This window comes from Tachyglossus aculeatus (assembly GCF_015852505.1).
Source record: "Tachyglossus aculeatus isolate mTacAcu1 chromosome 12 unlocalized genomic scaffold, mTacAcu1.pri SUPER_6_unloc_1, whole genome shotgun sequence".
NCBI classification, from domain to species: Eukaryota; Metazoa; Chordata; class Mammalia; order Monotremata; family Tachyglossidae; genus Tachyglossus; species Tachyglossus aculeatus.
Genome location: NW_024044828.1, coordinates 14,576,095 through 14,601,534, shown reverse-complemented (window position 1 = coordinate 14,601,534; position 25,440 = coordinate 14,576,095). Strand labels below are relative to the sequence as shown.

Here is a 25,440-nt window from a genome sequence, read left to right as displayed (position 1 = left end):
TCTATCGAGGGTGAGACAGCTCTAACCCTTTTGGGGTTGGATCCATCCAAACTGCCATGAGGACAGAGTGAAGGGAAGTCAGGGAGTTGGGAGTTTCCAACAGAAGCCAGATATACATTTCAGATCCTTTCCTTTTCCAATTTATTCTGAGCCAACCTCTCCATTTCCTCTCCATGATCCTAATAAGTCTGGCCTCCGGGCATGCATGCAAGGGAGAGACTAAGGATTGGGGTGTCCCAGAAGAGATGCAGTCACATTCAGCCGGCCCACCATTAGTCAGAAGACTTAGCCAAGTTTTTAAGAGTGTTCATTTGTCACTTGGAAAATACTGCTTCTTCCCAAGGTCTGGGATAATCCTGCATGCGTGCATGAGAGCGTGACAGGTTTGGAGGAAAATGTTGGATGAGGAGGACAAAGCCCTTAGACTTCCAGTCACGGGTAGTATTTAGATTGGATGGTGTCATGGTTATTTTTCCAACAAACAAAACATGCTGGGCATCTCTCTTGCTGGATTGAGTGAAGAAGCCAGCATTATGGGGGATTTAGTGGTTTATTTATGCAGGCCAGTTTTCAGAGGGAGCGAGTGTGATCAGAGAAGCAGCGTGGCTCAGTGGAAAAGAGCCCGAGCTTTGGAGTCAGAGGTCATGGGTTCAAATCCCGGCTCTGCCCATTGTCAGCTGTGTGACTTTGGGCAAATCACTTAACTTCTTTGGGTCTCAGTTCTCTCATCTGTAAAAATGGGGATGAAGACTGCAAGCCCCCCGTGGGACAACCTGATCACCTTGTAACCTCCCCAGAGCTCATAACAGTGCTTTGCACATAGTAAGCACTTAATAAATGCCATTATTACTATTATTATCATATTCAAATGTACTTGGGAGAAGTGGCTACCACTGCATTTTGTAAACATGAAATGTGATGATGATATTTGTTTAGCATTTTTAATGTGTCCAGCACTGTTCTAAATGCTGGGGTAAGTACAAACTAATCAGGTTGGATACAGTCCCTGTCCCACTTAGGGCTCAAAGTCTTAATCCCCATTTTACAGATAAGGTAACTGAGTTACAGAGAAGTGAAGTGACTTGCCCGAGGTCACACAGCAGACTAGTGGAGGATCCGGGATTAGAACCCGGGTTCTTCTGACTCCTAGGCCTGGGCTCTGTCCTTTAGGCCATGCTGCTTCCCTTGTGTTTGATGTTTTTGAAAATAACCCTATTTTATGGCCAGGAACCTGAGGGTTTCTCCAGTCTCTATTGGCCGCCTGAGCCACCCTGTAGATGTAAGCAGCCACTCCCTCGTCCTGCCCATCCAGGATGACTGTTTGGGCCAGCTGAGTAGGGGCTATGCCCAGAAAAATTCTGATCGTAGGGCTCGATGGGCTTGTGTTGATTCCTTACCTGGCACTTTGTTTGAGCCCGAAGTCCAATTTGGGGCCTCGCAGCCAGAGGCTGCCCAAACAGCTGAAAAGTTACTATTGAATATAGGGATAACTACAGGAAGAACTTAAGGCAGACAGATGGAAGCAAAAGATTGTGCCTTGAAAAACTCCAGCCACGCAGCAGAGAAGCCACGTGAGGAGAAAAATCAGTGAATAGAGTCTCCCTTTGGAGTTTTCCAGCCTTTGGGGTTTATAATCCTTAAATGGCAGAATTGGTTTCTGGGAGACATCAAAGAGAAACTTTAGATTTTTGAAGGAATTGGAGGGGGAGCCAAGCATCACCGTTTATCTGTTCTTGAGGGAAACCTGCTTCTGTGATGATAACCTGTACCAGGTTAGGTACCAGGCCAGAGATTGGAAAAGTGAGATTGCCATCAGGATGGAATTTTGCCTTTTGGAAAGTCAGTTGACTTTAAATGCACCAGCACCACCAAGTGAAACAAAACCAAATGGAGAAACCAGCCACATTAAGTCAAACCAGCCTGTGCTTTGGGTGAAAGTGTTTCTGGACACATCTACTCTAGATGCAGTCAGTGATTTTTTTAAAAAAATTCCTCTTTAGGGAGGGTCTACAATTCTGAATAAACCACTTTTTTAATGTCTGTTCATCTGTTTGTTTTGAGGTGTTTGTGCTGCTTCCTATTTTATCCTCATTTCTCTTCTGGCTTTCCCAATAAATCAATTGGTGGTATTTATTGAGCCCCTCCAGTGTGCAGAGCACTGTACTAAGTGCATGGGAAAATACTACAGAATTAGTCGACAAGATCCTTGCCCTCAAGTATCTAACAGTCCAGTGGCCTGCAATTATTTTTTGTTTCTCACTGAAGGACTGTAAGTTCCTGGAGGGGAAGAAAGGTATATCTTGCACGGTGTGCTGTTCGGTCAGTGCTCAGCAAATACCACTGTTTGATTATTGTTGTCCTCTTCCAAGTGCCACCACCCAAGGCATTCAATAAATATTAAGGATTGAATTCAGAAATTGATTGTGACCACGTTAACCCAGCTCTCATGCTTTCAACTCTCGATGTGTAGCTCCTAGGCCTGGCTCCAGTGAGACAGATGCCCCGGATTTGGACAGGGAGGTGCCCGCTGCCTTGCAGGGAAGGCTCGGTTCATCCAGGTTCCAAATTCTCCAAGCACCGGGTTTTGACCAGCTCCCGGCGGGGCAGCCTTCCTACAATGGGAAACCTGGCCCCAAAGGAGCAGCACACTAACCTCTGGTTCTTTGCTTCCCAGTGAAACGTTTCAAGGAACCAGAAGAAGAAAGGCGTCCTTGGAGGATATGGTGAGAGTCTGCCAGTCTTCATTCTTGAAATTGAGGCGGGGGAAGATTGGCCCTTTTTTCCTTAAAGTTTAGAAGCTCAATCCCCCTTCTTTATGTAGAACAGTGGCATTTTGAAATAGTATTGTTGCTTCCGAAGTGGGGAGTCGATTCGATGCATTTTCCTTGGACAGTTTCTAAAATCATTCTCTGAAGGAATGAATTGACCCTGACTGCAAAGCCTGCCTGCTCCCAGGAAGCAGGAAAGGTCACTGAAGGGATTTGCAAGAATCCCAGCATAATTTTGAAATGGACCAGGCTTGCCAGAGCCACAACTGAGTGAATTTTCTTATTTCAAATTATTATGGATGGTGGGAGAAGATATTTTTTCTTTGAATTTAAAAAATTAAAGTATACTTTCTTCTTTTACTGTTCATACTACTTTGATTTAAGACTTGTTTGGCTGGGATCCTGTTGTGAAGCATTATCCTGAGTTGAAGAATTTTGTGGGCTGGGTCTTAGAACTTTGAAAACTCCATGTTAATTTTTTTTGTGGTTTTTGTTAAGCGCCTACTATGTGTCAAGGACTGTTGGAACTGCTGGGGTAGGTACAAGTTAATCAGGTCAGGCACAGTCCCTGCCCCATATAGAGGTCAAAGTCTAAGTAGGATGGGGAACAAGTTTGAATCCTCATTTTATTAATAATAATGATAATAATGATGGTGGTATTTAAGTGCTTACTTTATGCTAGGCACTATACTCAACGCTGGGGTGGATACAAGCAAATGGGGTTGGACACAGTCCCTGTACTATATGGGGCTCACAGTCTCAATCCCCATTTTACAGATGAGGTAACCAAGGCCCAGAGAAGTGAAATGACTTGTCCAAGGTCACACAGCAGACAAGTTGTGGAGCTGGGATTGGAAACCAGGTCCTCTGGCTCCCAGGTCTCTGCTTTATCCACTAGGACAAATGTTTTGAAGTTCATAGAAGGAATTTGAGCCTCAGAGGGACTTGGACTTCCAGGCTCAGACTCACAACTCTTCCTTGGTGGCCGGGGTGATGTGGCCTAGAAACATGTGACATCAAAATTGTTGACCCCCCTGGGAGGCCACAATTATGCAGCTGGAGATGCTGTGTTTTTAGGTTTTATGACACCTCCAAGCAAGCGATTGGAGCCCTTTTCATCCACTTCACCAATATTTACCTATCAGATCTCACGGAAAAGGATCCCTGCTCTCTGTGAGTATAGCTGTCCTCCCTGGGCGGGAGATGGGTAGTTGTCCTTGGAACCAAAAGAGCTGGGTTTGTGCTTATCTGACTTTCACCAGATGGGTTGTGGGTGGAAACTGACTCAGGAGGCAATTATGAGCAAGAAGAGAATCTGTAATCAGTACCCTGTCTCTCTCCACCATGGTTGGTTGGTCTCTCAGGGACTAAGACAATAAGTTTTTTTCTAAATATACTTATGTGAAGAAGGCATAACATTTCCTAGTCCATGAACATTTTAAGAAAAGTTCAAGTTGATTTCAGTATCTGATAAAAAAATTAAAAATTAAATAATAATAGTTATTATAATTGTCATATTTGTTCGGCACTATTGCCAAGGACTGTACTAAGCAATGGGATAGATGGGATTGTAGTAATAATGATAGCATTTATTAAGCACTTACCATGTGTCAAGCATTGATCTAAGAGCTGTGGTAGATGCAGCTAATCAGGTTGGACACAGCCCCTGTCCCACATGGGGCTCACAGTCTTAATCTCCATTTGGCAGATGAGGTAACTGAGGCACAGAGAAGTTAAGTGACTTGCTGAAGGTCCCACAGCAGGCAAGTGGCAGAGCTGGGATTGGGACCCAGGTCCTTCTGGCTCCCAGGCCTATACTGTGTCCACTAGGCCATGCTGCTAGATATAATGCTGCTTAGATGTAATCAATCAATCAATTGTATTTATTGAGCGCTTACTGTGTGCAGAGCACTGTACTAAGCGCTTGGGAAATACAAGTTGGCAACATATAGAGACGGTCCCTACCCAACAGTGGGCTCACAGTCGCAAAGAGGGAACAGGTATTTTATCCCCATTTGACAGATGAGGAAACTGAGGCTCAGAGCAGTTAAGTGACTTGTGCAATGTCACACAGCAGGTAAGTGATGGCGTCAGGATTAGAACCCATATCCTCTGACTCCCAGGCCTGTGCTCCTTCCACTGTGCCCTTGGTTCAGTGCTCTGTCCACAGGAAGTGCTCGATCAATCTTTTATGGAGCACTTACTATGGGCAAAGCACTGTATTAAGCACTAGGGAGAGTAAAGTATAACAGAGTAGTAGATACATTCCCTGCCCACAATGAGCCAATAAGCTTACAGTCTAGAGGGGGAGTGTGCTCAGTAGACATCATTAATGATGATGATGATGATGCCTCTGAGAATACAAGATTCCACATTGAATTAATCTTCCCAGGGCTAACTTGGGAGAGATCTTTGCATGAAGAGGAGGTAGCCACTGCTTTTCCATGTTTTTTCCCAGCAAAAGGAGGGTTACAAGGAGTGCCAAGGAGTGCTTAATGTGCCTAATGTTTCTTCTCTGCCTCACTTCTTAGTTACCTAATGAACTTCCTCCTGGATGCCACCCTGGGGATGTTCTTGATCTGGGCTGGAGTGAAGGTGGTGTCCTGGATTGTGGAACGCCAAGAATATACCTTGATGACCTTTGGAGAATACGGTAAGTGCTGGGAAAACTTTGGAGAATACAGTAGAGGTGGCAGCAGTTTCCCAAAATTTTCCCTTCCCTGATGGCCAGGTTATGGTTTTGAATTTTTTTAATGGTATTTATTAAGTACTACTCTTTGCCAAGCTCAGTGCCAGGTGCTGGGGTAAATACAAGATGATCAGATTGGACTCAATCCCTGTCCCACATGGGGCTGACAATCTAACAGGTAAGGAGAGCAGGTAACTTATCCTTGTTTTAAAGGTTGAGAAACTGAGAGGTTCAATGACTTGCCCCCAAGTCACCCAGCAGGCCAGGGGCAGAGCTGGGATTAGAACCCAGGTCTCCTGACTCCCAGTTCTAAGCTCTTTCCTCTAGGTCACCCTGCTCCCAATTAGAGAAGCAGCCATGCCAGTCAAGTGACGGGCTTGCCTTCTTTCCTGAGAAGCTCAGCAGAAGCATTAGAAAAAAGCTGGGACAAGTCTGATTGGAGTGGATTGGAAGGAAAATGCCCACTTGACTCAGAGCCTGAGTTGGAGCAATGATTTTTTTTTAACCCAGCAGGCAGCTCTCTCCTTGCCCCCAGGGCAACCACCACATTTCGTTTGGTCACGGATGGGTGCCAGAGCCAGACACAGGAGGAGATTCTGGCCTCAACAAGTACAGGAGGAACATACCAGTTTGGACATTTTTCACCAACCTATTGATTTCTCATTAGCGGGCTTTGTTTGTACTTTATAGTGAAGGCAAGTTTTGTCTGAGAGAGAGCACTTGAGGAAGTCAGATCTGAGTTCTCATCCTAGCTCTACCATCCCCAAGTGGGGGTTTGTGGCCATTTGTCCCCCGTGCCTCTGTTTGCCACATCTGTTAAATGGGGCTGGTGATTTCCGATGAGCAGAACTTGAAGTGCTTTGGGATCCTTTGAAGAAACGACCTTTAAAATCCAGACTGCCCATTCTACTGTCCTGCGTCTGTAGAACCTCTAACCCTCCTTTATCCAGCTCTGAGAGGACCCTTGCTAGGAAGGAAGAAGCCAATGACCTAATAAATTAATGTCATGAAATCCATCTTGGCTATTGATTGCAGACAAGTGTGGGCAGATGCATCTTTTCTAGATCATTTTCTCCGTGGAGAAAACTGCCAAAGAAGCTGAAGTCATCTGTTTGTCTACTGCCTCATTCAATCCAGACAAGTCTAAGAGCTTCCAAAACTCTAAGGTCTGGAATTAGGAGACCATGGCCTATGAGGGAAAGGGACTCTGACCGATCTGATTATCTTGTATCCATCCCAGCCCTTACCCCAGTGCTTGGCACATAGTAAGCACTTAACAAATACCACTTACTATAATTAGTACTATTATTAGACTCTAGACTGTAAGCTCTTTGGGGGCAGTAAATATGTCTACCAACTCTGTTGCACTCTCCCAAGTGCTTAGAACAGTGTTCTAAGTGTAAGAAATCATTTCCATTGGTTGATTGGTTATTAAGGTGATGAGACCCAAATTCTTCTTTAGCTGTGTCTGAAGGTCTGTGGGCAGTGGGATAGGGACTGGGCTCAATCTGATTATCTTGTATCAGCCCCAGCGCTTATTACAGTTTTTGACACACAATAAGTGCATAACATATCATAATCATCTCATCCTTAGGAATAACCTGGGTCACTGAAAAACATTCAGGTCTCTTAGTTTGCAAATCCCATTCTGTTTGTGGAGATTTTTGAGCTGCCTGTGGAAATGTCCATTGTCTGGATCCAGGTGACCAGTGGTTTGTTTTCACCTTGAGGTCCTTCCCTCCATTTCTGCAGAGCCAGGCCCACGTATGCCCCAGTAAAGGAAAGAATAACCCCAAGTAGATTGACTTAGCTGGCGTTTCTGCTTTCCCTTTGCCGTTTAGATAGTTCTGCTTGTCAGCCTGCCTCACCCTTTATCTAGCACTGATGCAACCGGCTTGCATTTAACAAGCAACTTGAGCTCTTAGAAATAGCTTCAGTCAGTTCCACATTCCTCCCTCGCTGTGAGATCCCTGTGTGGACAGTGAGCCAACTGAGGTAAACAAGATGTGTTTCCATTTGATAAGGGAGTTGTCACTGTGTATGGCATGGGCTGGGAAAGGATGTACAGAGAGTGGAGTTGGGCCTCATGGAGGGAAAGAGATGGTAATAATGAGAAAGCAACAGGTAGTTATCATTAGAGCTTCCTGATCAGTAGCCCTGTTGCTACTTCCTATGACCAATCTCTTTGGGTCACAGCTTTTCCATCTGTAAAACGGGGTGTCTAGTGTGTTGAGATCATTGACTGCTAGAAATGGGTGAGCCACTTCTGTCTACTCAGAGCAGATTGGGCAGTGGGGAAAGGGAAGTTTCCAAGGTCCAGGAGACTTTGGGGAATTTATCAATGAACACACAGACAGAAACCAGGTGTAAGTGCTGAGTTGAGCTTGCCTTCCTGGAGAAAGGCCTTATTACTAAGAGTTGAAAGAATGGGGAGATAGAGGAGAATGTGGAGGGAGTTATTGCTGGATTCTGTTTCATTTAAGTGAGGAAAATTAGATTAAAATGCCAAATGACAATCGGGAAATTCCTGGAGAGCTAATTAATGCCTGTTGGGGTCTTTGTGGAGACCTCTTCTGTGGGATAATGAGGATGCATTACATAGTATCTAAGCTTCTGGAAATGTGCTTTTAATTATTGTTTGAGTTGTAACCTGTCAGAGGTAATAGCCTCATTTGTGCTTAATGAGTGTTGATTTTCCAATTGCATTATCCAGAAAGCCTTGGGTAACAGAGCCCCCATCCCCTTTTTTAGATCTTTTGTCACTACTAGCCTCTCCTCACCGTGAGTGCCTGATGACTACCTGATCTGCCCGCCTCTCGACTCAGAGAAGGAGTTTTCTCGAGTTCAGGGATTTTTCTGGTGAACGGAGGTCCTGATTTCCCAACTTGAACACAAAATGGTGGCTCCCTGAGCCAGGTCCTCTTTCTCTATCCTTTGGGGATTCACCACCTAGAGATCCCTGCAAGGCAGTGCTCACCTCCAATCTTTCTGGACTGCAGTGAAAGATACCCGATGGCTTTACGGAAAATGGTGCCTGCTTTAATCCCTTCTCAAGTAGGGACAGATAGGGACTGCAGTAGCAGGCGGACACTTTCTCATGCTTCAGATATGTGCAGTAGGAACATCAGACGTCTCCAGTAGCCAGGTAGAATGGTTCCAAAGTGCTCAGGACTCAGCATCCTGATGGTCTTCAGGAGCGGACCTCAAATTATTCTTTATGGTTTGCTATTTATTCTGCCACACTGGGGTCATTGTCATACTATCGCCTGGGCACCCCCGAGGTGCAAGGCACTGTGCTAAGCACTTGAAGAGTTCCAAACAGAGCAGTGATGTTTCTTGCCCTCAAGGTGCACCTGTTTTCATTGCCTTCCCCCCCAGGGGACCCTCCCCAAGCAGCGGCCTGGATTGGGCAGTGCATGCTCTACTTGCTGATCATGGTCTTCGAGAAGACGGCTGTTAGCCTTGTGCTTCTTGTTCCCGGCTGGACCAAGGTAGGAGCGAAGTTCGGCCTCCCCTGCGGTGTCGAGGGGGTGGGGGGTATGGGGCCCTGAGATTTGACGTTTGGTTTGAGCTGCAGACGTGTGACGGCACTCCTCTGAGTGCTTCCTTGGAGGAGACAGGCTGGATGGTGAAGGAGATAAAACTCAAATCAGTGCATTTTTGCTCCTTGTTTGCAGTTCAGGTAAAAGCCTGGGGAAGGAGCGAAGGAGTAGGAACAGTTAGTTAAATGGAGGTTGGGGGATTATCCGTGAATTTTGGTTATTCACACTTTTCCTCAACACTGTGATCCAGGCATTTCTGCTGACTGGTACTAATTGTTTGAATGTGCTATAATCCATGTTTTCATTACTTGATTTGCTTGGAAAATGATGGCAGTATCAGGGAACGTTCTTCCCACCTCACAAGTCTATTTGGATCTAGCACACACCACAAGTTGGCTCAAGTAGATCTGGGGAATTAGAGGACTGTGTAGGTACACCTGTGGAGTCAGTTGTGTGACGCTGCCTAGCTTCCTGGCTTATGCCTCAACCTTCTGTGCTCCCAGTCCAAGGCTCTGAGCTTCTTTGCAGTTTTTGAACTTGACAGTACTTCAGACAGTAAAATACCACTGAGTAGTGCAGGCTTACAACATTCTGCAAGCAGTCGACGTAGCAGTAATGTAGAATTTGTAACAGAAATGTCCATCGTGGTGGTATCTTTGAACCATAATAATGGCATTGGTTGATCAATCAATAAAATTCATTGAGCATTTACTCTGTTCAGAGTTCTGTACTAAATGCATGGGAGAAAACAATACAACAGAGTTGTCAGACACATTCTCTAAGTGCCTATTTTGTGTCAAGCACTGTACCAGCACTTAGAACAGTGCTCAGCGCTTAGAACAGTGCTTTGCACACAGTAAGCGCTTAATAAATGCTATCATTATTATGATTATTATTATTATTATTACTACTAAGCGCTGGGGTAGATACAATACAATCAGTCCAGATTCATTCCCTTCCCAACATGGGGTTCACAGTCTAAAGGGGAAATACTAACTCCCCATTTTAGAGATGAGGAAACTGAAGCTTGGAGAAGTTAGATGACCTCTAAGGTCACATAGCAGGCAACCCGGTGGAACTGGAATTAAAACCCAGTTCTCCTGACTCCCAGCGTGGCACTAGGCCATGCTGCCTTCTCGCCGCAGCCCGTTGGTGCCCATTGAATCACTGGCTCCTAGAAGATGATTTTTCCATAATGCAAGGTCATTGAAGAACACAAACACCTGCCATCTCATTGCATGAGTCCATGCTCCCCCTCATACATTGTCCTGCTTCCCCTGCTCCCCTTCCTTTAAAGCTAACCTTCTCACTCTACCTTGATGTCGTCTATCTTGCTGCCGACCTCTTCTGCATCTGGCCTGGAAAGCTGTCCCTCCTCATCCAACAATTACTTTCTCCTCTTCAAAATCTTTTTGAAGGCAGATCTCCTCCAAGAGTTCTTCCCTGACTAAGCCCTCTTTTCCTTTTCTCAAATCCATTCTGTGCCACCCTGACTTGCTCCTTTTATTCATTCTCTCCCTGCCACCCCACCACCAACCCCCACAGGACATATGCACATCTCTAGACTGTAGGCTCATTGTGGGCAGGGAATGTGTCTGTTAATTGTTGCATTGTGCTCTCGCAAGTGCTTAGTACAGTGTTCTGCACACAATAAGCTTTCAATAAATACGATTGAATGTCCATAATTTATTTATATTAATGTCTGTCTCCCCCACTATACTGTAAGCTCATTTTGGGAAGGGAATGTGTATGTTATAATGTTAAATTGCACACAGTAAGCACTCAATAAATATGACTGACTGACTATTCTGGCAGCTGGGCCAGTGGGAGAAGCCAGGGGCGACTATGGCCAAGGACAGGTAGTGGCAAAACGCTGCCGTCAGGTGGGTTCCTCTCCAGGGCAGATGGCGCGGTTTGATCTCTCCCCCTGGCTTACTTGGGGTTCAATGTTCTCCCGTTTTCAGCTACAGGAGATTCTGTTGGACTACATCCCGGACCCACAGCTGGAGCTAATCCTGGTCATGCTCATTGTGCCTTTCATAGTCAACGTGAGTGCGGGGGATGCTGGTTGGGCTCTGGATGATCTTGGGCCCTTCCTCGTGGGACAGGATTGGCAGGAGGGCAAAACAACTCTGGATGGCCTTTTAGATGGGAGAGAGACAGAGGCACCTTCCGAAGAGGAAGAGTTGGCCAGAGGTTGGATTTCCTCCGGGGGAGGGAGTTGAAAGCAGCAGAAGACTGCACTCTTCCAGGAGGGAGAGCGAGAGAGACGAGCCCCAGATGGTCTGGTGGAAGTTCTTCTAAAGGATTGTGTGCTTAAGTGGCGTCTTAGAGGCTGTTGGAGGATGTGCCCTGCCCAATTCCTGGAGCCCTGTGAACGACCCCGAACCTCTGATGGCTTTGGAGAGCTGCCTGGCTGCGCAGGGCCCGGAGGCGGGGGTTGGAGAGCAGATGTGGCGCTCTGCTTGGGGCCACTGTTTAGTTCATCCCCCCTGCAGTCAGAGGGGAGGGTGGGGTATGTCAAGTGGGGCATGCCCTTGTCCCACCTCATGATGCACCCGGTCCAGGGGATGAAGTGGCTGCAAAGGCTGCTCCGCAGATTGTGGAGCTCCAAGACCTGCAGCAGGGCCAGAGTTGGAGCCCTGTCCAGCCATATTTTCTCCTTTCTCCCCATTCATTACAGTGGGGATTGGAACAAGTGGACTTTGTAGCTACTGTTCTGCTTGGTCTCTCTCTCTCTCTCTCTCTCTCTCTCTCTCTCTCTCTCTCAACTCAGAGCTACTCCTGTGGTCCCCAACAGCTGGGAATTCATCACATGAGTGGGGTCCACTAGGGTAAAGGCCACCCAGGAACAGTGGGTCTGGTGACATGCAAATTCAGCTTACCCGAGGCTTCACAGGAAAAAAGGAGGTGTTGGGAGGTGGACACCCCAGTCTAGTTTCCTTTTGGAATGGAGTGGGGGAAAGAGAGAGATAACAGCATAACCAGTCCCTGTAGGACTGAAATTAATATGTGTCCAAAGGGTGGTAAAATTCACTTTGGATAACTTCCTTTTCAAGGCCATAATGTTCTGGGTGGTGGACAGCCTGATCATGAGGAAATACAAACAGAAGAAAGACGACGATGTTGACCTGCAGAGCAGTTGGGCTGTGGAGGGTCTGCGAGGACGCAAGGAGGAAGAGTATCAGGTGAGGAGATCTCCCCTCCCCTCAGACCCCTCGCCCCTCGGGTGGTTTGGCCGACCGAGACAGGACCTGGCCCCTGCTACCCCCCACCCCCTCCCATCCAGGTCCCCAGCCTCCCGCCCTCTCTCTCTAATAATTGTCAGAATTGCGGCGTGTGTTAAGCACTTAAGTGCCGGGAACTAAACTGAGCACTGGGGTAGATACCCATAAATCGAGTCGGACACGGTCCCTGTCCCACATGGGGCTCACCGTCTCTATCCCCGTTTTACAGACGAGGGGACTTAGGCCCAGAGAAGCGAAGTGACTTGCCCAAGGTCACACAGCAGGCAGGGTGCTGGGATTAGAACCCATGACCTTCTGACTCTCAGACTCCAGGCTCTAGCCACAATGCTAGGCTGCTTCTCTCTTTGTTTTGTTGTCTGTTTCCTGCTTCTAGACTGTGAGCCCGTTTTTGGGTAGGGACCGTCTGTATATGTTGCTGACTTGTACTTCCCAAGCGCTTAGTACAGTGCTGTGAACACAGTAAGTGCTCAGTAAATACGATTAAATGAATGAATGAAAAATCCTTAACTATGGCAACCACAGCCCACCCCCAGTGGATGCCGATTCCCAGGGCCTCCAACACTTCGCACCAATCGTCTGCATTATTCTTGGGAGGCTGGGGGAAGGGAAGTTGTTAGTGTACTCCTTTGGAGGGGTGGCAAAACTAAGTCCTGGATTTGTTGCCTAAGGTCTGGGGGCTAGTCAGTGGCAGAGGTGGGGCTAACATCCAGGCTCCTTGAGGAGGTGGAGGAGGAGTGATGGTACTTAGAGAAGCAGCATGGCGTAGTGAATCAACTATGGGCCTAGGAGTCAGAAGGACCTGGGTTCTAATCCCGGCTCCACCACTTATCTGTTGTGTGACCTTGTGCAATTCACTTCACTTCTCTGGGCCTCAGTTACCTCATATGTAAAATGAGAATTGAGACTGTGAGCCCCATGTGGGACAGGGACTGTGTCCAAACTGATTTGCTTGTATCCACCCCAGTGTTTAGTACAGTGCCTGGCACAGAGTAAGCACTTAAATACAATAAGCATTAAGTGGCAGAGCTGGGATTAGAATGCAAGTCCCCTAACTCCCAGGTCTGTGCTATATGGGCAAGACTTTTTCATCTTAGGGGAGGAATCATAGGGCCTGCTTCTCTTGGACTTTCCAGAGAGGTCTGGGAGAGAAACTATTTACTGGAAGGGAAAAGGTACTTGGAGAGAAAAAATCAGAAGGGGTAAAAAAAAAAAAAATTGCATAACCTGTCACCTCTTTCTGTTCCCATAATAATTGCATTTGTTTTAAGCATTTACTATGTGCCAAATATGCATAAACAATAGGCTGCCATAGTATATGCAGATTGGATCCTGACTTTGTTCAACATGGGGTAAATGGTTTAAGTAGGAGGGAGAACAGGTATTGAATCCCCATTTTATAGATGAGAAAACTGAGGCCCAGAGAAGTTGTGACTTGCCCAAGGTGTCCAGGAGGCAAATGGCAGAGCTGGGATTAGAACCTATGCCATCTGACTCCTAGACCCAGGTTTTTTCCATTAGACCATGAAATGAACACTTTCAAGCTGCCTGTGTGCAAACTAGGCTGCCTGTATGTCGTGTACCATGCTTAATTAATCAGGCCAATTTTACTATATTGTTTTTAGCTGAGAGATTCATCTGTCCCGGGCCTGAAACCAGAATCAAATTTGGCATGTTGGGTACCTCTTCAAAGGGATAGCATGGGCTAGAAATCAGGAGACCTGAGTTCCAATCCTGACTGCCATCTACCCTCTGTTAGACCTTGGGGAAGCCACTTAATTTCTTTGTGCATCAGGTTCCTCATCTGTAAAATGGGAAGTAAATATGTTTTTTCTCCCCCTATACTGTGAGCTTAGTGTGGGACAGGGTCTGTGTCTGACCTGATTATGCTGTATTTACCTCAGTGCTTGATACACAGTAAGCACCTAAATTGGGGGAAGAGGCAGGACTACCTACAGGTTCCTCATATGCCCAAAGTGGGAAATGATGAAGGAAAGAGGTAGGCAGGGTTAAAATCAGGAACAGGAGTGTTTGGTGGGAAGTTCAGTGGGGTAAGATTGGGTGGGTCAGGGGTGAGGAGTGAGGGGGTGGAAGGATGGAGCCGCCATTCCAGGCTGGAAAAAAATCCCCTCGCCTACCTTTGCAGGAGGTTTAATGTGTGTGACTAGCTTGAAATTTGCCCTCCGAGGCTAGAGCAGAAAGTTTTTGCCTGGGAAACAAATTTTTCTGGTTGGATGATTGGAAAAGTACTGGTCTCCCCGTGTAGACTTTAAGCTTCTTGTGGTCAGGGAATAATTCTGCCAACTCTGTTTTATTGTACTTTCCCAAGCACCTAGTACAGCGTTGTGCTCAAATACAACTGATTGATTGGGGATTGGGTGAGCAAATCCCTTGGCCTTTCCATCCATCTTGGTTTATGTTCGGGACCTTCCCCCTTGCTCCTACCCACCTCATCTGGTCTCACTCATGACCTTTGCTCTGATTCCACCCTCCTCAGGTGTTGCTCAGCTCAGAACTGGCCATGGACCGACGTGGAGTTGGTGGCAATCTGGCGGGAGCGGAGGGGCATCCCGCTGGCGGTGACCAAGGCCAAAGCAACGGAGACGGGAACAGGGACCAGCCGCAGGGCTCAGGTGGCCGGCCGACTGTGCCTTGAGAACGCCAGCTGCAGGCGGCGGCAGTGATGCTGTCGTGGGCCAGCGGCGGCTAGGGCCGCTCCCCAGGAGTGAGAGCAGTCGGGTTGGGATGGAGGCTGCAGGGAAGGACTCTTGTCTGGTGGTGTCAAAAAAAGATACCTTCAGCCACGAACAGCCTCCTCCCCACTGCAGCCAGCTGCCGACCTAACTGAAGGGCTCAGGATTGGGGCCGGAGGCAATGAGGAAGTGGGGAGGGGATGTGCTCGGTAACTCACACAGCTCCTTCTCTGCCGGGACCCTCTGGTTCACCCCTCCTGGCCTCTGGCAGTGGCACATTCCCTGCAGGCCCTGAGAGGGGCCAGCTGATGGTGCCTTCAGAGAACCAGGGTTCTGGGTGAAGCCCTAACATTAACTGTTATTTTTCTGAAAATGCCAGGCCGGGCCCTGACATTCTTGCCTTTTACAAGCACAGATGTCTCAAAGATATCTCTGGTGTTCTAACTTATTTAAGAAAATGCAAAAATCCCTGGCATTTGAACTCTTTGTATCCTAATGAACTGGGTTTCTGGGAGGGGGGTACTTTTTTTGTACAGATTGTAATAAACATTTGAAGTAAGACAGGTGTCCGTGTGAAGAGCTGTGGCAGCAGCGTCCTCCCCCGGGCCTGTTGTGGGGGCTGGGGCCAGGACACCTACGTGAGTAGAGAAAATATCCCTCAGTACAGGATGCCCTTTGACAGAGAACAGGTCCAGGGCTAAGGCCTAATCTTAGCCATGAGAGCACCTGTACAAGCAACAGCTGATGAATGTTTCCCCAGTGGCCTGGTGGTCTACCCCCATCAGTCTAGGAAGTGACTCTCTGGGCATGGAGAAAAAGGAGACTGGCTCTCTTTCTTGATTCCTCCTGGGGTGGCTAGGAAATACATGTCTGCTGTGTGACCTTGGGCAAGTTACTTCTCTGTGCCTCAGTTACCTCATCTGTAAAATAGGGATGAGTGTGAGCCCCATGTGGGACAGGGATTGTGGGTCTAACCTGATTATCTTGTATCTACCCCAGTGCTTAGAACAGTGCTTGGCACATAGTAAGTGCTTAACAAATACCATTATTATTAAGCAGTGGAGACCACCAGCTGCTCATTCTCTAAGGACTGTGCAAATGCAACACTGGAGGACTGTGAGGGGGAATTGGGGTTGGGTGCAGCCCCAGGCAAAGCTGGTACTGAAAAACATCTGTATTCCTCTCTCTGTGCTGTCAGTCAGATTAAGCTCTTCCATATGAAGTTATTATAGCTCTCTCCCCCTTGTGACTGTTGCCTATTCACTGGGTTGGGCCATGTTCTCTCCACCAGGCTTCCTTGGGCCAAGGAAAGAACGTGACTGGTATGTAAAGTATGTTTATTGGGATGGGGCTCTTATGCAGAGAATGGAGTGGCCCCTGTCCTGGTGAGTCTTCCAATGTTTTTTATTTGTTTTTTTCCTGCCTTTCGATGAGGGCTGGAGGTTCAGGGCTTTAACAGCATCCGCCGTTACCTAAACAGGATCAGTGCCTGCTGCCAAATGGGGTGTGGCCCTGGAGGAGGAAGAGATGGATTCAGGAGGACCTGAGCTGCTGAGACTGGGATAGTTGGCTAAATTTGGGCAGTTGGCCCCGTTGCCCCTGCTCCAAAAGTTTCCCTGAGGACAACTCTGGGACCAGTCTGCTCACCCACGATGGCACCCAGCCTGTCCCTAAGGAATGTGATAGGGCAGGGGGGCATTTCCCCAATGTCTGACCACTTTGAATCTGAACTGCTATGGCTGCTGAAGACACAAGCTGCCTAGTGCCCTCTGCCAGGAGTGGGAAGGAACTAAAAGGGATTAGCATGCCAGGAGGAATTCTGAAGTCCCAGTAGAAGCTGAAACGTTCTGGATGGGATAGGAAGTCTGGGTGTATAGACTTTGAGGGGAGAGGGAGAAGGGTTCTAGCCTTGCTGCTACCAGGATCCACAGGTGCCAGTGTTCTCTGAGATCGCTTTGGTGTGTTCTACTCTATCCCAGGCCTAGCTTGGCTTACAAAGCCCAAGAGCCTAAACCTGGGGTACAGTCCCCTAAAGTCCAATATCAGTTTATTCAGTAGTGCAAAGTTCCAAAAACTACTGTTCCTCAGCCAACCAGAGGTCCTGGGCCTCTCTCCTAAAAACATCAGCTAGTCCAAGCCCAGTTCAGCTGAAGTCCATATTACTTCCCAGGCCCCCACTTGCAAGTTATTGAAGTTCTGCCATGTAGTCCCGCCTGTCTGGGAGCCAGCGGGGCTTGAGCCGGGGAGCTAGGTGGAGTGAGAAACTGGTCCCAGCCAGCCTTGCCAGGAGCGTGAGAGACAGAGAGGCCTGAGCCTGCAGGGCTCAGCTGCTCCCTCAGGGAAGGGCCTTTAACCCACTTGCTCCTGCTCCCTCTGCCCTCAGTGCAGAGTGTTTTCCCACCTAAAGGAAGGGTCACTTTGGCAGGGCTCTTGGTAGGGGGAGGAATCTCTCTCTCTCTCTGTGTTTCTCTATCAAGGGAGGCACGCACAGTGAAATCTGTTTGGACAGAGTCCAGCCTGCTCCCTGCTGCTTGGTTCTGGCCCACTCTAAATGCCCTAAGCCATCCGCTTCCCTAGGGTGCTGTCAGTCAGCCAGCCATGCAGGAGAGGGAGGAGGTACAGGGTTGAGAGGAAGTTGGCAAATGTTTGGGGAAAGAGGAAGGTGGAGGATTGGCCCTCCCCCTTTGCGTGAGACTACTGTATCTTGCTCCCTTAGATGGGGCGCTGGGCTTTCACCAGTCCCTGCTTAGAGCTGGGAGCCGGGAGAGAGGGTCTGAAATGCTCGGACACAACCTCCCTCTGACCCCTCAGTAAGGCGTGGTGAGGAGATGTTGGAAGTGATCCTGGGTTGTGAAAGCGCTTTCTGGTTCTTTGGCTCTCTGCTGGAAGTGTGCAGGTTAACCCTTTGGCCACCTGCTGCTAGAAGGCGATTCCCCCACTTCAGAGCAATTTACAGCCCTCCGCAGTGGCCCTCGGGGTGGGAGCTTGTTATAGTGTATTCTCCCTAGCGCTTAGTACAATGCTCTGTACATAGTAAGCACTCAATAAATATGACCGACTGACAGTGGCCCAGGGTTTTGCACAAGCCTCAATCTAGAGGCAGCAGGTTTTGCCCATTCTACTGTGGATCTGCACGTGGGCCTTCTTGGGGGACAAATGGGGAATAGCCCAGCCCATTTGAGCAGCTTTGAGGTGGGTGGAGGCTAGGATGGGCATCCCTCCTTAGGCCAGATCCATTCTCTTAAATGATTTTTTCAGTGGAAACAGAGTAATTTGTTTATAACGAGGTACTACAGCAGGAGCCAGTTCCTCTGGATGGAACACCACCAGTCTTCCATCCTCTAGCCCCCAGAGGGCCTGGGCAGATCAGGAATTGGGTGCCAGGACCGGATCGGGGAGCCGCCACTGAAAGGCAAGGAGCAGAGTTGAAGATGCCGGTCATTTGAGGTCAACATGAGCAGTTGGTGCAAACTGGGAGTGGTGCTCAGGCTTTGGTTTCAGTTGTGCTCACTACCCTGGGGACCCGATCCCCGGTGGGCTCCGTCCTCACCGTTGTCTGGCTGGGGCAGGGACGGCAGGGTGGGGACAATTTAGTCTGCTGCCCCACGGCATCTGTTTAGTACATCACCGGGGCTGCTGCCAGGGGGAGGGGAGAGGTGGGAGGTCCAGGAAGTAGCCGGGACACGGCGGGAGGTTAAACATGAGGAAGACCCATGGTGTGGCGACCCCGGAGGGTGGGGGGTGGGTGGAGCGAGGGCACCTTGCCACCTGTTTTCCCCCCAGGCTGCACATCTCAAAGGTTGTTGTCGGCTGCCCCATCCCCAAAGCTGGTCTTGGTGTCGAAGGGCTGGACTGCCAGGTAGTCCTTATACTCCCCATCAATCAGCTTGGCCGCATTGTTCTTGGCAAACCAGCAGTCGACCTGTTCCTCTCCGTTGTAGATCTTCCTCTGCTTCCACACCACTGGGACCCTGTGGCCGTTCACCTGGAGGATGGGCTCGGAGCCTGGGCCACCCTGCGGGCTGGCGGGGTCGGGGGGCTGTGCCTGGATAAGTTTCGCATCTTGGTTCAGGAACTGACCTAGAAGAGCAGAAATGGAGTGGGGCAAGTCAGATATGTATTATATTCTATTTAGATTCCTAGTAATGTCTGTAAGCTCCTTGTGTCTGCTAACTCTGTTGTACTGTATTCTCCAAAGTGCTTAGGACAGTGCTCTGCACATAGTAAGTGTTAAATACTATAGATCGATTGGAAGAAATCCAACTGCAATAGCACGGCTCTGGGGCCTTGGGCAAGTCAATTGGCTTCTCTAGGCCTCGGTTTTCTTATCTGTAAAATGGGGATTGTATACCTGTTCTCCTTTCTTCAACTGTGAGCCTGCCGGGGCAGACACTGTCATATCTCCTTATCTTTTATCAATCCCAGCACTTAGTAGAGGGCTAGGCATAAGCGCCACGTGAGGAGAGGGAAGGAGGCTGCCTGGTGAACTGGGATGGGGGTCTCTGAGTCTGGGGCTTGGAAAGGGAAATGCACCTACACCCAGTGGGCGGTGGATGCACAGAATTTGACACTGTAGGAATTTGGGTGGGTAAGAAATGTCCTCAGGTGCAAGAATGGTGGGGGAAATTCAAGGACGAGCAGTCCACACTATGCTACTTAAGGGAGGCAGCAGTGGCCTAAGAGACAGGGCTGGGAGCTGGAGACCTAGGTTCTAGTCCCAGCTCTGGCCTGATGCACTGTGTGACCATGGGCAAGTCACTTCACCTCTCTGTGACACAATTTCCATAGGAATACTGAGGGGATAAAATGAAATCACTGATATGCAAGTGGGCTAGGAAAAGTGTAGGACCCCAAAAGAGATATTATCATTAATAGCATTATTAATCATTACACTACTAATGTAACCAAAGGTTAGCTCTACTCCAGGGAAAATTTGAAGGGCTCAAGAAAAGTTGTGAGCCAAGATTATATACTCTCCCAAATGCATAGTATTCATTCATTCATTCAATCGTTTTTATGGAGCGCTTACCGTGTGCAGAGCACTGTACTAAGCGCTTGGGAAGTACAAGTTGGCAACATATAGAGATGGTCCCTACCCAACAACGGGCTCACAGTCTAGAAGGGGGAGACAGAGAACAAAACAAAACATATAGACAGGTGTCAAAACTGTCTGAATAAACAAAATAACTGCCACTGAGTGATGGACTGATTGATAAAGTCAGGGTAATAGACTTAGGAAGGGTTAGTAGATGGAAATGGTATGGATTCTGGCTGTACATTCCCACCCACGTAAGTGGATGTAAGGAAAGACCGGATGGTCCCGGGGAGGAGACTCTTACATTCTCAGGACCCCAACCTGTAAGGACAGGGTTTCACAACCCAGCCTGGCTCCCCAGATAGAAAGCATTAATGGACAGTATTTCCCTGACTATAACAATGCTAGTAATACCAATAAAAGGACTTATATCCATTCAATCATATTTGAGCGCTTACTGTGTGCAGAGCACTGTAATAAGCGCTTATGAGCCCAGCCCTATGCCAAATACTGGGATACATAAAACAGTGAGACACCATCCCTATCCCACAAGAGGCTCATAGTCTAAGGGGAGGGAGAACAGGTATTTAGTCCCCATTTTACAGATGAGGAAACTGAGGCACAGAACAGTTAGGTAACTTGCTCAAGGTCACACAGCAGGCAACTGGCAGGGCCGGGATTAGAACCCAGGTCTCCAGACTCCCAGGCCTAAGCTTTTTTCACTAGGTTCCGCTGGTCCACAATGCTCAAGGCTAAATCTCTGGACCACTTAGGCCATATGGGACAAGAAACCCAACTCCTTAAAAATAATAAGTAATAATTATGGTATTTGTTAAGTGCTTACTATTTGTGAGACACTTTACTAAATGCTGGGGTGGATACAAACAAATCGGGTTGCACACAGTGGGGCTCACAGTCTCAATCCCCATTTTAAAGGTGAGGTACCTGAGGCCCAGAGAAGTGAAGCGCCTTGCCCAAGGTCACACAGACAAGTGGCGAAGCTGGGATTCGAACCCATGACCTTCTGACTCGCAGGCCTGTGCTCTAGCCACTATGCCACGCTCCTTCTCAACTCCTCACCTAGAAGCCCGTGGCAGCCGGCCGAGAGCCCGTGGCTGTCAGAGATGTAGAAGCCGAGGTGGTTCCTTTGGTAGGGGGCAGGGTTCTTGTAATGGTGGAGGAGGATGACGAAGGTGATGGTGTCTTGGATGGTCACCGTGACGTTGGCGTTGGCAGAGACAGACACCGCCAGCCCCCAGCCGCCCACGGCCACGCTCTGGTTACAAAGGAGGACCAGCCGGTCCCCGCCGTCCAAGACGACCCTGCTGGGGGTGACTTCCAGGTACCACCTCCGCGGTCTGTTGATGAGGATGGTGATGGTGCTGAAATAGGTGCGCTGCTTCTTGTGGCCCCCCGGAGGGGCTGGGGCTCCGATCAGCTCCCCGTTCACGGTCACACCTCACAAGGAGACAAGACCCAGTAGGTATTTAATCCTCATTGTACAGATGAGGTAACTGAGGCACAGAGAAGTTAAGTGACTTTCCCAAGGTCACATAGCAGGTAACTGGCAGAGTGGGATTAGAATGCAGGTCCTCTGATGACCAGGCCCGTTCTCCTTCCAATAAGCCACACAGCTCCTCAATCCACAGTTCCATTTTACAGATGTGGAAGCTGAGGGGAGAGGGGTTGGAAGGGGAGCTAGGTAATCAAGGCTCCTGGCTGCCAAAATTAGGATTCTGACAGCCACCAGGGAAGGCATCTGCCAGTCAATTATCACTCAGCCATCATCGGGGTTTCACTCTGGGCAAGCCCTTCACTGGGGCTTAAAAGAAATTACAGAGGAAGGAGAAACCATGGGCTTTGCCCCTAGAGAGCTACCAACTAATGGCAGAACTGGGTCAGATTCTTGACTACATTCATTCATTCATTCAATCGTATTTATTGAGCGCTTACTGTGTGCAGAGCACCATACTAAGCGCTTGGGAAGTACAAGTTGGCAACATATAGAGACGGTCCCTACCCAACAACGGGCTCACAGAAACAGATACCCTCAATGCCCGATTCCCCCCCCGCCCACTTACCGGAGCCCAGGTGGTCGGAGACGAGCCTAAGGATGTCTCCCGGCTGCCCGTCGATGTTAAAGCAGACCGTCAGCTTGCTCAGGGGGAAATCCACTACAAAATGAGGGTCTCCGTCCGCTGCCACAGTGGAAAATGAAACCAAATTTACTCTCAGATGGGATCTGGGGCTTGGGGGGCAGAGGTGGCAAGGAGGAGGGAGAGGGACATCTCAGCAAGTAAGAAGAGTCTTCTCCATTGGTTGGGTCTCTTTTCTTATTGATTTATCTGTTCAAGGGGCTCTCAGTTTGGCCAGGGCTGTCTGGCCTTTTGGACCTGTCTCTAAGGGGCTACCCTCCAGTGCTAAGTTGACCACCAGGAGGGCCAGGTCCTCACACCACCATTTAACAAATCACTGCCTGCTCCAAGAATACCGGAGACTTTCCAGTATAGCCAATTTCCCCCTGAGGAGTTGCTCCGGCCCTGGAAGAATGTGGCAGTGTCTGTGAAGGGTTCTCAGCTCAGCGGGAATCATTGATCTGGCTACTTGGAATTTGGAGAAACTGAAGTCTCAGAAGCACAAGTTTGGCAGATTCCTAGCATGTGCTTTGGAATTCCCTTTACATAATCAGAACCTCTCCTTTTAAGCTGCGGGAGTGATTTGTATCTGCTTATTTGGCGCATTTTTGACACAAATCCTATCCAATATTTCATGGGGAGAGACGGATTGTTTTCATAAGAAATCTGAAAGTCATTACTAGCATTGATTCTCCAAAAGGGAGAGTTTCAAACATTCAGATATATGTGTGTGTTGGGGGTGGCGGCGGGTTTCACAGGCATGTGTCTAAAAGTTAGAGTCAACTTCTTGGAAAGAATGATCTACAGAACTGCCTAGGCTTTATAATTTGCTCAGTTGACTTTGTGTGGAATCAGTACGACACTGAAAAAAACCCTTCAGGTATACAGATCCATACTCCTCCAAGAGGAAAAATCTCCTTCTGCAGGCATTCTGTTTAGCTTTTTGTTAAAACTAGGACAGTTTGCCTTTACCCCCAAGGGATGCAATGACTTTGCCGTTATACTCTTCCCCTCCAAGGCCGAAGCTATTTGAGGATCACTGGTGGCTATTTATAAGATGGATGCTGGAAAAGGGCCTAATACAAGGGCTGAAACAAACAGGCTTGCAGAAACCTGCACAGTTCTCTAAAAGTGCTGGGTTTTTTCCCCATTGGTGTGGTGGTTCTCCTTCATGGAGTCCTCTTTGGAGGTTTTTTTCCAGTGATATTTACGACTGTGCAGCATAGGAAGTGTCGATGGCGGGGGTGGGCAGACAGATGGGATCCTGGTTGGACCATCCCAGGGAGTGAGATTGGCCCAGGAGTTCACCCCACCCCACCCCAGGGAGGAGCAGCTAATTGTCTGAATTCTCCATACCTGAAGTTTTGGAAATGTGAATCCTTGGGCCTCCTTTTTCCTTGAGGACAGGGCCTGGAAGGGAGGAGAGAGTCACTATTACTGTGAGTGAAGCAGAAGGTTGCTGATTGAGTGCCAGTGATGACGAGTTTCTGTTTGACGCAGAGATGGATAAATAACCTCTGGAGGTTTCTGAGGAGCAGGGAGACATGACCAACTTTAACCCAATACGGTGCCTGGGTATGAACCCAGACCCTATATCCTCAAAATCATCTACGCCCTCAAAATCATCTGGATAATTGAGACCTAAAAATACACTCTGTCCCAGATTACTCATATTTCCCACCATCTGAAATAACCGCGTCACTGATCGCTCCCCGGCCGAGAAACTTTCTGGTCTTGATTTCTCCTGGTTCTCCACATCTAAGCAGACCCTGTCTCGGAAACCAAAGCAAGAACAGTCTTGCGATCTGGAGGTCCACCCGAGGTCCCCAGGGCACTGAGGCCTGTTCGTATCTTACCCGGTCGCACGTCCTGCCCGTGTAAGCTCTGCATCACATCTCCGGGGCCCGTCGCCGCGGCATCGCCACCACCGCCAGCCTCCTTAGGCTTCCCAGCCTGAGCCGGCGTCTCCCTGACTTTCATGGTGGTGACCGGGGTGAGGAAATGGTAAGTCACTGCGAGGGCCCGGGCCCGCTCCATCAAATCGGCCCTCTCCTGCTCGTTGTCGCTCTTCAGCCAGGCCGTCAGCAGCTCCTTGATGGTGAGGTAACTCCAGAGCCTCTCGACGTAGTTCGGGTCCTCGCCACCCTCGGCCTCGGCGCGGGGCGCCGCCCCAGAAACCTCATTCCCCCTCGGGGCCCCCACAGCCACATCCGTCGTCAGCACGACGAACTTCTTGCTGTTGCTGGCTGTGACCTCCACATGCAAGGTGTTCAGGGTGGGGTCGACCAGCTTCCCGGCAATTACGATTTCTGACCCATTGAAGTAGTTGGGGAACAGCTTCTTGGTGACATGTTCCACTGAGCTGGCGGGATAATCCACCCGGATATCTGACAGCAATGGGGTCCCAATCTCATCGTAGAACCTGGAAGGGAGCGGACTTGTCAGCACGAGTGGTGGTGAGCCTGTGTGTTTCGGGTGACTCAATGCCACCCCAACCTCACCCAGGCCTCACATCCGACTGATCAATCAATCAATCAATCAATCGTATTTATTGAGCGCTTACTATGTGCAGAGCACTGTACTAAGCGCTTGGGAAGTACAAATTGGCATCACATAGAGACAGTCCCTGCCCAACAGTGGGCTCACAGTCTAAAAGGGGGAGACAGAGAACAGAACCAAACATACCAACAAAATAAAATAAGTAGGATAGAAATGTACAAGTAAAATAAATAAATAAATAAATACAGTAATAAATATGTACAACCATATATACATATATACAGGTGCTGTGGGGAAGGGAAGGAGGTAAGATGGGGGGATGGAGAGGGGGACGAGGGGGAGAGGAAAGAAGGGGCTCAGTCTGGGAAGGCCTCCTGGAGGAGGTGAGCTCTCAGCAGGGCCTTGAAGGGAGGAAGAGAGCTAGCTTGGCGGATGGGCAGAGGGAGGGCATTCCAGGCCCGGGGGATGACGTGGGCCGGGGGTCGATGGCGGGACAGGCGAGAGCGAGGTACAGTGAGGAGATTAGTGGTGGAGGAGCGGAGGGTGCGGGCTGGGCAGTAGAAGGAGAGAAGGGAGGTGAGGTAGGAGGGGGCGAGGTGATGGAGAGCCTTGAAGCCCAGGGTGAGGAGTTTCTGCCTGATGATGGCCCCCCCTCTCGACTGATGCTCCAGACCCACCTCCTCCAGGAAGTTTTCCACAATTAATCCCACCTTTTCTTCACACCATCCATCACCCGCGCCTCATAAGAATCAAATCTAATGTATTTGTGACTGTTGGTTGATTGAAGGTTTGGGTGTGTTTTGACTCATTTTAATGTGACACTAACCCCCGAGG

General features: G+C 48.9%; 2 protein-coding genes across 2 annotated transcripts in view; one reads left to right on the top strand and one right to left on the bottom strand.

Annotated features, from left to right (window-relative positions):
- The window catches only part of LOC119921069 (store-operated calcium entry regulator STIMATE-like), a 31,686-nt gene extending 16,234 nt beyond the window's left edge, over positions 1 to 15,452 (top strand). Inside the window, exons 2-8 of the mRNA XM_038741415.1 lie at positions 2,675 to 2,723; positions 3,846 to 3,941; positions 5,300 to 5,421; positions 8,836 to 8,948; positions 10,964 to 11,047; positions 12,059 to 12,187; positions 14,742 to 15,452. Coding sequence (XP_038597343.1) covers positions 2,675 to 2,723; positions 3,846 to 3,941; positions 5,300 to 5,421; positions 8,836 to 8,948; positions 10,964 to 11,047; positions 12,059 to 12,187; positions 14,742 to 14,900 — 752 coding nt within the window. The 3' untranslated portion in view covers positions 14,901 to 15,452. The remainder of the gene's footprint in view (positions 1 to 2,674; positions 2,724 to 3,845; positions 3,942 to 5,299; positions 5,422 to 8,835; positions 8,949 to 10,963; positions 11,048 to 12,058; positions 12,188 to 14,741) is intronic.
- Positions 15,453 to 16,262: 810 nt separating this feature from the next.
- The window catches only part of ITIH5 (inter-alpha-trypsin inhibitor heavy chain 5), a 60,048-nt gene continuing 50,870 nt past the window's right edge, over positions 16,263 to 25,440 (bottom strand). The window contains exons 10-15 of the mRNA XM_038741419.1: positions 23,964 to 24,529; positions 23,464 to 23,517; positions 22,054 to 22,170; positions 21,053 to 21,430; positions 18,706 to 19,017; positions 16,263 to 18,342 (exon numbers count right to left, since the gene is read on the bottom strand). Coding sequence (XP_038597347.1) covers positions 18,731 to 19,017; positions 21,053 to 21,430; positions 22,054 to 22,170; positions 23,464 to 23,517; positions 23,964 to 24,529 — 1,402 coding nt within the window. The 3' untranslated portion in view covers positions 16,263 to 18,342; positions 18,706 to 18,730. The remainder of the gene's footprint in view (positions 18,343 to 18,705; positions 19,018 to 21,052; positions 21,431 to 22,053; positions 22,171 to 23,463; positions 23,518 to 23,963; positions 24,530 to 25,440) is intronic.